General features: G+C 38.9%; 1 protein-coding gene across 4 annotated transcripts in view; it reads left to right on the top strand.

Moving 5' to 3' along the window:
* Positions 1 to 806: 806 nt before the first annotated feature.
* The window catches only part of pex5la (peroxisomal biogenesis factor 5-like a), a 70,026-nt gene continuing 56,930 nt past the window's right edge, over positions 807 to 13,902 (top strand). For 2 of the 4 annotated variants that reach the window (XM_026917418.3, XM_026917411.3), the window contains exon 1: positions 807 to 1,336. In XM_026917418.3, coding sequence (XP_026773219.1) covers positions 1,316 to 1,336 — 21 coding nt within the window. In that variant the 5' untranslated portion in view covers positions 807 to 1,315. The remainder of the gene's footprint in view (positions 1,337 to 13,902) is intronic. The other 2 variants (XM_026917435.3, XM_026917428.3) reach the window with 1 other exon arrangement.

Below are 13,902 nucleotides of genomic sequence, written 5' to 3'. Positions count from 1 at the left end.
GTTTGATCACGAGCTCAGGTTAGTGTCTGTGTGGAGTACTGCGCATGCTCACTTGGGTTTCCTCTGGGTTCTGAAGTTTTCTCCTGTCTCCCAAAAACATGCCAATAGGTGGACAGGTGACTTCATTTCAAATTCAAATTCAAATTCAAATTCAAATTTTATTTGTCACATGCATAACAATACACAATACACCACTTGCAGTGAAAGGCTTTATACAACTGTCCCAACATAGAAAAGAAAACATAGAAAAATATTAAATATAAAGAAAAATATATACATAAAAATATATAAAGAAAAATATAAAGAAAAAATATTAAATATAAGAAAAATATATACATAAAAATATATATGAAGGGATTAAAAAAGTGTATAAGAATATATATATGGATAATATGGATGGTGGCAGCAGCAGTCTGACAGTACAGATATAAAGTGCAGATATGCACATATGAGTGATGTAATGTGCAATAATATGCAATGTGCAATAAATGCAATACTAAATACTAAATTGCAATACTAAAATAAATTAGTAACTTTATGTGTGTAGATGTAGATGGTGGTTGGGTGTTTGAAGTAGATGTATGGATGGAGATGGATGGATTTCCCCTAGGTATGAATGATTGTTTGTGTGTGTGTGTGTGAGTGTGTGTGTGCCATCTGATCCAGGGTGTATTCCCACATCATGCTCATTGTTCTCGGGATAGGATCCAGATCCACTGCAACCAGGACAAACCCTTACAGAAGATGAATGAATGAATGAATGAATGTGTTCCGGGTTAGAGAGAAACCATCCATTCAAACCTAAGTGATAATACAGGTCGCTTTTATCTGGCAACCTGACAGGCGTCCAGCCCGTAGTGAGCGCTGCATGAAGATTGTGTACAGGAGTGCACGAGCTCCGCCTAGACCCGGATGGGTAGGGCAAGTGTGGGAAAGGAGGATGAGCCAGGAGATTGAATAAAGCTCGCAAGCGTTAATAGCAGCTACTAGAGGAGAGCAGCGGGAGGGGAAAGAGAGGCAATGTTTCTGCCGCAAACACGCACGCATCGGGACAGCTGAGCTCGAGTTGGATAAGAGACTAAAGAGCCGGACTGAAGCTCTTCTTCACCCTTTCCTGCGAAGTGCTGCCTACAAGAAACATCTGAACATCTCACACTGACGTCCTGCACTGTGTATTAGCACTTCTTTAGAGGTGTTATGTTCCATTAGTTGGGGAACACTTGGCTTTTCCCCAGGCGACTCATGCTGTCTTTGGCGTTTATCTGACTTGCACTGATAGTCGGGAGATCCTCGAACTGATCACTCTCAGCTCAATATGTACCAGGGGCACCTGCAGGTAAGCGCCTGATCTTCAGCACTTACCAAAATCCAACACTTCCAATCTGCTGAGCGGTTTGATTATGAGTATGCATGATCAGCGTTTTTTCCTCTTGCACAGCGTGAACTACTGAGTGAAAAGTTGCTCCAGTGAGTCTGCACACGCTTATAGGTTAAAACATCAGCATCAGCATCAGCCTGTATCTGAGAAATAAACCTACAGTACCAAGCTGTACTTCTCCTTGTGGCTGGGGTGGAACAGGAGCATGAAGGATACATCATGTGTACCTCTTTTACCTGGGAAGGTGCATGTGGTGTACATTTGAACTACATTTTAGAAAGTTACATCAGTGGTCCTAATTGTCCAGTTATGTAATTTTAAAAAGTATACTATACTATACCCTTATACCCTTAGATACCCTTCATGGTACAACCCCAATGACAAGAAAAAGTAGTTTTTTACCTTAATTCTGAGAGTGGGAAACTGACCCAGTGATATAATAACTTGAATCAGTGGTGTTCGTGGTGGAAAAACACCAAACTTGACCAGATTTGGACCAAACAAGAAAAAAACCCTACAGTTCATATCTAATTTCAATTCAGTTTTATTTGTATAGTGCTTTTAACAGTGAACATTGTCTCAAAGCAGCTTTACAGAACATAAGAAACAAAAAACATGCAAACAGTCCTAGATGTTAGACAAAATTACCCCTAGTGAGCAAGCCTGAGGCGACTGAGGCGACTGAGGCAAGGAAAAACTCCCTTAGATGATATGAGGAAGAAACCTTGAGAGGAACCAGACTCAAAAGGGAACCCATCCTCATTTGGGTGACAGTGGAGAGTGTGATATGAACAATGTCCTTTCTGCATTTATGTATAGTCATGCAATAGGTTGCACTACAAACTCATTGTTGAATATTGTTCAGTTTAAAACTTTAATTTATATCTGTGTCCATCTGGACACAAATGGACACTGAAAGTCACATGAGTTGAATGTGGAGCATCATTTGGTAATTTTCCAGCTCTAACCATGTGATGCTAATCATCAGGTTTAGTAATGACCAGGTGTAGTAGGTGTGTTCGAGCAGGGTAGTCACCAAAGTGTGCTGGACTTCGGCTCTGTCTAGCCGTTTCTGTCCTGCTCCAGCACGATTGAGCTCGGCTTGTGAGGGTCCCTGAACACAATTCTGTCTGTCCCACCTCCCACAAGCTAATCAGTGATTAGACACATTATTAAGTGCAATCTATGTAATTGACTTACAACCTTTTTATTTTACCAGCTGGGCAGCAAAAGCAGGATAAACACTATTGTTCATACAGACTCAGACATATTGACAGAAATGGCATGGTCAGCAACTCTTGCTTACACTTGCACAACAAAAATGCCACAATTACATAACGTGTGGTGTTGGATTTACTCTTAGAGTGATGAATGAACACCTATATTTTGTGTAAGTCTGACTGGGCACAAATTAATACTGTGTTATTTTAACAATGTATACTGTGTTATTTCAGCATTTGGGCTGTCGGCAACGTAAGGTCAAGAAAATTTGTTTAAAGGCCATTTCTTAAACAACATATAGCTGAATATTTTTTTAGTTATGTTGTGAAGATGCCTGATCTTGACACCTAATTTTTTTCACTTCTCCAATCATAATTGCCTGCTATGAATATTTAAATGCAGTTTTAGAGGGTTTCCAGACTGCTTAGCGTGTGGGCTTATAATACTAAGGATTGTCTATTTTTGTTGCATTTTTGTGTTAAGCAAGTGTGTGTTATGGAAAATGTTGTAATGACTGTGCCCGGCAGAATCCCCAGTGCTGAATTAACACCCACAGTGTTGAATGAACACCTACAGTGTTCAATTACCTTCACAGTGTTTATTTGTGTCCGACTGGAGACGCAGTGTTTGTTGTTCCCTCTAGAGAGCAGGAGGCTTATATTTTTTTTAAATTCTGGATATGAATGGTGTTAAAGCTCCTATTAAATCAGCCAAAACAAATCAGTTAATCTCTAAAGAGACATGATATTATCAGGTATCACATAGTAAGAACAGGTATGATGCATGGATTTGTTTAACAGTGCATTTATATATTTTGCAGTAGTGAATTAGAGGGTAAAAAAGACAAATTTATACAAACTTGCCTTAAATCTAAAGCATGGAATTTCTCTGGTAGAAAAGTGCTATCACATGCGCAGTTTAATCTCAAGACTGTGAGTGTGTCCCAAACCACACAATGCACAATAAATAGTATGCATAAATAGTAAAAATAGTAAGTATTCACGACTCGCAATTAGTATCAGTAACAGTATCACTTTTCTGTTATGAGGATTAAAAAAAGCTCTATTGTGCACATCAGTGTACCTGTCACAGTAACTGAATTCCAGATAAGGACAAAACCTCTCAAACTCAACTTATCTCTTAGCTACCATCAGCCTGTTAGCACTGTAGTGCCCATGCAGTGCCAACCTCCCATTATGTAACTCTTCTCATTCTGCGGAATCATAAACAGCATATATCCTACAGAATGAAGTAGTGATCTAGCATTAGCTAGCTAAAATATAAGTTCTAGTTGAAGGGAAAAGGATTGCTCCTCTGTAAACTCACATCACACTGTGTGTACCAGACCACAGGCTGAATGTAGGGGCTTTCACTGAGGCACATCTCCAGGGCCGTAAGACACAGCTAGCCTGTTAACTCTAGCTAGTTAGATGAACTAGAGTGTAGAGAACAAAATTATAATGTCAGGTTGTTTCCAGTGTATCTTTTTTTTTTTTTTAACCCGGTCTGTGTTCTCTGTAGATTTTGGTATCTAATATGTGCTTTTTGTTCTCCTGCCTTTCAAAAAAATTTGACACAAACCAGAGAGTGTTCCACAGATTAGACAGGTTAGGAGAGCAGAGGCCTCAAATTACTCACTCTCGCTGGACATAACAGAGTTTACAACCACAAAAAAATGGAAAAACTCAGTAATACCCCCTCTTCTATTAGTCACAGAGTTCTCTGCTGGGTAACAATACAAACTCGTGTCGCTGGAAACTGATCTCCACTTATTACAATTGCTGTGATGGATACACAGTTCACAGTGACAAAGCTGTAATAAACATCCAACTCACCCAACACACTAGTAGGCATCGGAAATCAATATTTCCCACTGGCTCCCTCCCCACTGACTTTCTCTTGTCATGTCAGAAGTTCTCTTTTTAACTACAACATAATGAGATTAATTAATGAAAGTTCAGTGACACTTACCAGACATGTATCTGCTTATGACTAATAAAACACAATACAACACAACAGCCCTGTCAATTCTAATTTTTTACTGGAACAAGATCCATCACATCACTAGAAATTTAATCTGGTCTCTATGTTTTTTTTTTTTTTGTGGTGAACAAGCAAGCATACCAGATGTCTAATGAAAGAGGCATAAAACCAATAATTTCAGAAGCAATGGCAATTACTTAGATGATCATATCTTGTAGTAGTGATACAGTGGTCTGGGTTTCGGTGATTAATTTTTGGTGCTTTGAGTTGGCTAAAACAATTCAGTGCGGTTATTATGAGTGCTCTGAAAGCAGTTATCTGCAGCAGTGATCTGTCCATCTCACTCTTGGCATGGCTGCTATGCTCAGTGCTGTCTGGAACAGATAAAACACCTAGTGTAACTCAGTATTTTCTACTGCATTCATGAATGCATATGATCTTTATAATCCTGATATCAGTTCATGTGTTTGAAATGCCTACCATTTACATGGTTCAGTTCTCTCAAGCCAGCTTCATTGAGTGGCAAGCTGATACAATGGATATAAAAGGTCTACACAGCCCTGTTAAAACAGCAGGTTTTTGTGATGTAAAAAATCAAACAAAGATAAATCATATCAGAACATTTCGACTTTTAATGTAAAAATTACAACCTGTACAATGCCATTGAAAACCAAACTGACACACTTCAGAGAAAAAAGATAAATTAAAAAAACTTAGAATAACCTAATTGCATAAGTGTGCACACCCTTGAACTAATACTTAGTTGAAGCACCCTTTGATTTTATTACAGCACTCAGTCTGTTGGGAAAAGAGTCTATCAGCTTGGCACATCATGACTTGGGAATATTTTCCCACTCTTCTTTGCAAAAAGGTTCCAGATCTGCCAAATTGCGAGGGCATCTCCTGTGCACAGACCGCTTCAGGTCACCCCACAGATTTTCGATAGGATTCAGGTCTGGGCTCTGGTCGGGCCATTCCGAACCATTAATCTTTTTTTACTGAGGCCATTCTTTTGTTGATTTGGATGTGTGCTTTGGATCATTGTCATGCTGAAAGATGAAACTCCTCTTCACCTTCAGCTTTCTAGCAGTTGGCAGAAGGTTCTGTGCCAAAATTCACTGGTACTTGGAGCTACTCATGATTTCCTCCACCTATACTAAAGCCCTAGTTCCAGCTGAGGAAAAGCAGCCCCAAAGCATGATGCTGCCACCACCATGCTTCACCGTAGTTATGGCGTTCTTTCGCTGATGTGCCATGTTGTTTTTGCACCAAACATACCTTTTACATTTATGGCCAAAAGGTTCAGTCTTGGTCTCATCAGACCATAGAACATTTTTCCACATGGTTTTGGATATATGTTTTTGCAAAGTTTAGCCAGTCTTGGATGTTTTTTTTTTTTTTTTCGTCAGAAAAGGCTCGTGTCTTGCCACCCTTTCACATAGCCCAGACAGATCAAGAAAACAGGAGACAGTTGTCACATGTAGGGAGCACCCAGTACTTGCAAGAAAGAGCTGCAGCTCCTATTGTTGTAGGCCTCTTGACAGCCTTCCTGGCCAGTTTTCTCTTTGTCTTCTCATCAATTTTGGAGGAACGTCGTGTTCTTGGTAATATCACTGTTGTGCCATATTTTCTCCACTTGTTGATGCCTGTCTTCTCTGTGTTCCATGGTATATCTAATGTCTTGGAAATTCTTTTGTAGCCCTCACCTGAGTGATACCTTTGCACAATGAGATCCCGTTGATGCTTTGTGTGCTCAGTAGGATACAACCAAGAAGATGTGAGAGTAGGCGTGTACTAATATTTCACATGAGCTTGATGATTGGTTGATTCTGAGCACAGCCACATATGGAATTCTAAAAGGGTGTTCACACTTATGCAGTTAGATTATTCTAAGTTTTTTATTTTTATCTTTTTTCTCTGAAATGTGTTACTTTGGTTTTCAGTGGCATTGTATAGGTTGCAATTTTTTCATTAAAGGTGGATATGTACTGATATGATTTATCTTTGTCTATTTTTTTCATCACAAATCATGCTGTTTTAACAGGCGTGTGTAGACTTTTTATATGCATTGTATGTGTGGGGCAGCCTGGGAAATCCCTATACATGGTGATAGTTTGACACTTTTTAACATAGTTCTGAAATCTACAGGCTTTTCCTTAACTGAAATAGGTTTCTCTTTTGCATGTATCTCAACCAGAAGTAATTATGAGTCTGGCGCAGGATCATAACAGATGTTTTGAGAGCTGTTATCTGATCACAAACTGAACTGATAAGAAGTATGACCATTATTCTATGGCACATAACAATCCAACAGTTTGATCAAACTATCCATCAACTTGATCAACTTTCCTGACAATCGCTGTTTGAGGAAATTACACTAAGCTAGCAACTGTTTTTACCACAGAATTTTTAAACTGTCTCTTTACCTGACATGGTCTTTGCAGGAAGATAGCCTAGGCAAGCTTAACCAAAAGTAAAAACCTTTCCACATTGTTTTGGTGTTATATATTTATGGCTATAGACAGAAAAACACTATTCTAATTTTTTCTTACCAGCCCTCAGCCACAACAGCATGGAGTTTCTCAGACTAGCAGACATTTTTTCTGTCAATCTGTAATTAGTATTTCTCTTTAACAGTTTTCATACAGAAAACAACAGAACTAATCATTCATTGCTGAGCTTGAACCGTGAAACCTCTAGTATTATTTCTGTTATGTTTCTAATATGGTGTGGATTTTTTGCCAGTATTCCTGTTCAGTGTTAGTTTCTATAAAAGCATGATGCATTTCCTTGCCCATACACTTCTCATATAAATGAACAGTGAGTCATTGTGAGTTTAAAGAAATTGTGTGGAGAATTTGGAATATCTAAACATCATCCCCTGGTGTGCAAGAAGATCAAGCTGCATTCACAGAAATACTGAAACTGCAATCAAGACTCAGACAAACTTTTTGTGTGTTTCTGCATTGCATTTGTCTCTCTAAATTTCTTGAAACCTAAAGTGCTCAGGATGCAGTCCTCTTAAGCCTGTTTAGTCTTTTGTGCCTTGAAGAGACAGTGTTTTGGTGCTACAGTGCACTTTCTCTCTGATAGCCCAGCAGGGGCTCTTTCTTCTTGCCTTTAACGGCACTGCCTATGAAAGTGATGGAGCGTGTGGCACATGTTGGGGAGAAGCGTAGCAGCCCATCTGGAGCTCTCACACAATGAAACCTCTAGAGACACCTTGTAACACACTTGAGAAATATCAAGGTGTTTAGGTTTGTGAGTGTATATGACTTGTGTTTGTGAATGGTGTTGCTGTATTTTGCAGTGTTTTGATGTGCTACAACCAGGTAGAGGGGATCCCACAATTATGAGGGCTATTGATTTATGAAAGATGGGCCTCGTGACCTTTCTGAGTTCTCTCTAGAGAGAAAGAGGCTTAATAATATTTTTTCTTCTGCATATGAATGCTGATATTGCTTCTAATAAATCAACCTGAACAAATTGGCTAATTTCTGAATAGACACAACTGATCTTCTCAGCTATCACAGAGCAAGATTTGTTTAACAGTGCGTTTATATATTCTGTAGATTTTAATATTTTATTTAGTCTGTGTTTTGTATTCAAATCAAGTGATTCCAGGTTTAAAATGGCTAACACTGCAGTTATTAGCTATGTAATGATCATTTTCCTGACAAAGTGTATGTCATATAGCACCATAAGCCACATAGACAAGTCTGTCTGAAGTTATTTAACAACTTTCCACAATTTTCAGCAAGGGTACACACCGTCAGTATGATGCTGATTGTGTCCTTTCCTTTAAAAGCTTCCTTTGCTTGTTAGTGGCATTAGCCTCCGAGCTAGACGTGCATTTCTCGTGTGTTTAGATAACACTGCTGACACGTAGTAAAATGCTGCCTTACTTTCTGAAGTTTAAACTACTGAGCCTGCGGAGAATTCTACAATAAAGAGAGATTGATGACAGCTTTTCAAAGACTAAAATCAGCAGACCATCTGTCTCACTCAAGGTGTGCTGTCTGCTAGCAAGTATAATTACAGCGCTGACTCAAGGAGACCATTAGTGCACTCATCTCAGTGCTTTCCCACTCACTGGAAGCTTTTGAAATGCTGACTCACCATTATGAAAACTGCTCTTCTGTGAGGGAACCATTTACTTTTTAATATTCTGTAAAAACTGATTAGGTCAAGTATGTCACTTCTCTTGTGGCCACTTACCTATGAAGATGAATTGTAAAGCTAGCACGGGTGATATTGTGCGGGAGAAAACTAAGAAGCAGGGGGAAAGAAGGCAGTGCTCTCAAAGCCTCTGGAGAAAGAAACAAGTTTGTGCCATGGAATCTCAATCTTATTCAATTTCTTCATAAAGCCCTGAATAAGATATGAGTGCTTTATACAAAAGATGTTCAATACCTTTCATCACAGTACACACTTCACACAGATAGGATTATTGAGTAGTGTTGCTGCCTCACAGCACCAGGGCCCCCAGTTCGATCCTGAGCTCTGGTTACTGTCTGTGTAGATTTTCACATGTTCTCATGTTCCTGTCTGCAAGGGATTCCCAGGATAGACTTTGGATCCGCCGCCATCCTGACCTTGATAACTGAAGAAAAATAAATGAATGAATAAACATCTGCAAGTGTATTAGGAACAAAATCTAAAAAGGGGTCGTCTTATTAGCTATATAGCGTCTCCTAGAAAAAAGTGAGATGAATTTTTTTTTTAATCAAGCATTTAAAAGTGTATTCAGAGAAGAGATTTCAGTCCCCTTTTACTCAAATATTGTTCAGTGCTTTAGCCAACCCCTGACTTGCTAAACTAACCAGTAAACCTAATCAGTCTAACAGAAAAAAATGTTTTAATACCAATTAACAAGGTTCCAGATGATGCAGTGGTAAAGTGTTTGCTTTGTAATCAGAATACTGAATGTTTGAATCCTGCCCATGCCATATAATGGCCTTTCCCTCTGTTTTGACTCCTTTAATACCATAAAAATGCCATGCCTCTTTTTGAGCTCGTTGTATTTTAGGATAAATATGTGGCAAAGTTGATTCCTAAAAGAAACACAAGTGAATCACAACTAACTCTCCTGAAATATCAAAGAGAAACCTTTAAGCAAATTACTCTTGGTTACTGGTGTGAAATGAGTGAGTCAATGCTTAAGGCTCTTGTCACTGTCGTGAAATATTTGTACTTACGTGCTCGAAATAATATATTTGAAATTAACCTTGCAATGCTCAGAAACACTAGCAAGATTTACAACAGTGAAGAGCTCACTGTGCTGTAATTAGTGGCACATTGCCATAAAAAGGGACCTCTGTTTTCTGACTAATTACTCAGTCAGATATAAACATTTATGGCTAGTTGGCTGGCTAATGCTGTTGTGGCATGTTGATGATCATTTATAGTTTTAAAATATGTAAACTTTTAGCATGATGTTAATGAAAAGCATTATGTCATACATGCAAGCCACATACCTTCTTTTTAAGCACATATCACTAGGCTAGCTGATCGGCAAAGGTAACAATAGCTGTGTATTTTTTTTCTATTTGGCCAATGACAGCCATATAGCCAGTAGGCCTATGTTTTGTTGGATAAATAGGAGTTTATAATAGCAGAACAGTGTTCCCCCAAGGCTGCATTCATAATTGGGCTAAAATAGGCTTGCAGAGTCTTGCTTTAATTCCCACCTTTAAGCTTCAAGAATGCCCTATAAAGTGCTACATCTCTATCCAAGGACTCTCCCAGATCAGAGTGTAATGCCCTGTAACAGCCCAGGAATTCATTGAGCCTTATACACTCATCTGGATTGTGTCAAGGCATTTGGATGTTTAGGAACAGACAGGCATTGGTCTCAGTGTTCTCTTATTCAAAGTAAAATGTCTCAGTTTACATGATGACACTTCTATATTCAACCACAGAATATTAGGTCAGAGGTCAGTTCAGGCATCTTGAATACTTTTAGCATGCAGAATTTAGTTTGATACCATTTCTGGATGTTCCTGTACTAAAGTTCTTCCATTTAAACCTTAAAGACACTTTAATTAAAAGTTTAGAGCAAGGCTGTTCAACTAAAATCCGTAAAGGTCCAGCTACATAAAATTCCTTGCTTACAAACGTCTGGATAAGCAGCTAACACACCTGAATGAAAACAAGTTTCTTTAATGCTTAACGCTTAATGATTAGTTTATGGAAGTAAATATGACAATCAATATGTTTTGTTTTGTAGTGGTGCTTCACGTTATCACTTTTGACTAATGCCAGTGACATATCAGTTTTTAATGTGATATGGGGAGAATAAGCGTACACTTCTCTGTCCATTTGTCTTTAAATGTTCTGTTTTCATAATCAGCTTTTTATTTTGAACAAGCCATATGGTTACTTCACTAATCAGACCAGAGAGGGTAAATGAAATTAATAAACCTATAAAGATCTGTGCAAGCGCATTCTTTTTTCAATGACTGCCTTCAGCTAAATCATTTACATGAATGCATGTGATTGCAACAGAGCATCTGCTACAGATCCTTACATATTGCTGAAAAGTTTTTAAAAAGTTTAGTCGCTTAATTGAGGACGTTTTTTCACGTCCTCCACTGAGGCGGATAACTCGGAATTCATTTGTGTTGTGGATAAAGCATTTTGATTGAAGTGTGAATCAGTTCAAACAGCAGCAGCCATTAAGAATTTTTGAACTCATGGTTTATAGACCCCTACTAGTACATTTGGCATGGATTTGTTATAGAGCCATCTATTGGCATTAGGGGTTAGCTATGTGTAGACTGGCTGAAAGTTTTAGATTTTGGATTTCAAACATTTTAATTTAGCTTTACTGATTCTGATAAATAGTCTTTCAGCTTGTGTTTAATTATATTTAACACATGTTTAGCTTTTCATGATTGAAGCTCATTAGCTACGTGAAGAAGGAGTGGAGAGGAGGAATGAGACCACACAAAGCCGACAAACATGCATACAAAAGGAATGTGCTCCAGTGGTTCACAACTCCACTGGGACAACAAAGACGAAGGCAATACAGATGTATTATGTAATTATTTCATTTCCTCATATTCATCTCTGTCTCCCCCCCCCCCCCTTCTCTCTCTCTCTCTCTCTCTCTCTCTCTCTCCTCTCCATTTTTAAAACTGCTCCACAGAGATCAGAGTGAAAACACAAACAAAGGCTGTTCTGATTTTGCAAATTAATTTTAAGGTCTTATTTGCGACACAAACAAATAATTGGTCTCAAAGCTTTATTATGTAATGTTTGGAGGGAAAAAAGAGATGATGATGAGCAGCCTGAGAATCTTGATATAAGTGAACCAGATAATTGCTAAAAGATGATGAGTGTAATTGCATGAAATGAGATCGCTGTCATTGAGCATCAGCAGGGTGTCATCAATGCAGTCAGTGCTTTTTAAGATATTTCAAACACTCTTGCATTTCTCCTGACAGTTTGTCTTTACTTTACTATTGGGATTGCATCTGCTTCTTTGAGACGGATGACAGTGTTAAATTCACTTGTGTTTATACTTGTCTTTTTCAGACAGGCATGCTTTTTTATACTGAAGGGCTAAATGTACTTTTTTGGCTTCTACTTTCAGAAGTGTGAATTGCTGATCACCTGCTGCCTTTTGCAGCCTCTCTGAGGAGGTACAGTGCCAGCTGACCTTCTATCTGTGTTAAGTAGATTGGGGAATGGGGAATTGTGTGTCCATAAATATGCACTTCTGCTTCTTCTCACTGGCATTACAAATATTAAAATACAGTAAGCAACCACAACGCTAATATACGTTATCTTAATGAAGGGTCTCAGAGTGAAGTGCATGGGCAGTGTTCTCAATTGAGGGATGCATCTTAATCACTTCCTGGACCATCCCATATGATCAGCTTCTGCAGATGTGATCAGTTCTTTTCCCAGGAGGCACTTCTGCACGTACTATTTAGAGTCAAATAGCATCAGTCAAATGGCATTAACCACTCCCACCCCGTTCCCAGTTCCTGCAGTATTAAAGATAAAGATATGATAGCTATTACAGAAGAATAAACAAAGGAATAAATGGATACAGAAGGAAGAGTCTGTAATAATGGAACAGTTTTGGGATGAGTTGTGAGGGTAATATACAGTAGGTTCCAGAAATGCACCAGGACTTGAAGTGTGTATTATATTTTCTGTGAACAGTATATTCAGTTAGATGCATGGCAAAAAAAAAAAAAAAAAAAAACAGTAACTCCTCTGGGCTGTTTCAGTGAGGCTTCCCATTCATCTTATCTGACCTCCCTTCACAGAGGCAATGACGGAAACACAGTGACTCACAGCCAGCAGCAGTTCCACCAACACAGCACTAACCATCCTGAACGTTCACCATGAAGGCACACAGAAAACAAATGGAGGTGCTATTGAGGCCATGGAAGATGCTCTGTTTTCAAGCATGGTAGACGACAGTGAGCACATCTATTTTTGGTCTGACAAAGTGAGCCATGTCTTACTGGCCTCTAATGCATGGTACTTCCTGAATCGCACACATCCACTCTGAAAGCGTAGAGAGTGCTGAAGCACTCAGTCAGCTGCACTGTCATCAGTCATGGGGAATCATTCAAATTACCAACAAACCAAAGCCTGAATACCTGCGAGTGCATGTGTTTATGGTGTGTGTATGTGTTTGTGAGAGAGCAACAGAGCTAGAGAAAGAAGGTGATGGGTATTGTTGAAAGATGCACATGAATATTCCACAAGATGATATACATAATATCTGTGCAAGATATAATGTGCTTCTCTAACCTCACAGTCTGGGTGTGTCAGCTTGTAGTTTGTGATGCTCTAAAATGCAGCCGTCCCTGTGGAATTCCACCTGCTGAAGCAGCCTGTTTGTCTGGCCAGACCCACTTATTCTGCAAACATGCGCTCTCAGCAGATTAACCCAGACACCTCTATAAATCTCTACCTGAGACTCATAGCACACCTATTTTTTTTAACAATCTGAGAGAGGTTATATATAGAGACTGGATATTCTTTGCACTGAATCACTCTCACATTTTTAACCCAATTCCCTTCTGGAAAAATGTTTCTTATTAAGCTGCCTTTGTTAGAAATTCTAACTAGAAAATGATTTCACAGACTTCATTATTTCATTTAATATTCAGGGACTTCCTTTTTGGTCAGGGACACAAATACACTGAAGAGGATGCCAGTTTGTCTCACGGTATCACACACAGTCATTCACCCATAGAGGCTATTTTGAGTAGCCGGTTCACCTACCGGCATGTTTGGGGAGGTCATAGGAAAACAGAAGAAACCCTCATGAGCATGGGGAGAATATATAAAAC

Source organism: Pangasianodon hypophthalmus, chromosome 2 (assembly GCF_027358585.1).
Source record: "Pangasianodon hypophthalmus isolate fPanHyp1 chromosome 2, fPanHyp1.pri, whole genome shotgun sequence".
Classification (NCBI taxonomy): Eukaryota; Metazoa; Chordata; class Actinopteri; order Siluriformes; family Pangasiidae; genus Pangasianodon; species Pangasianodon hypophthalmus.
This window is presented reverse-complemented; position numbering and strand designations above follow the sequence as displayed.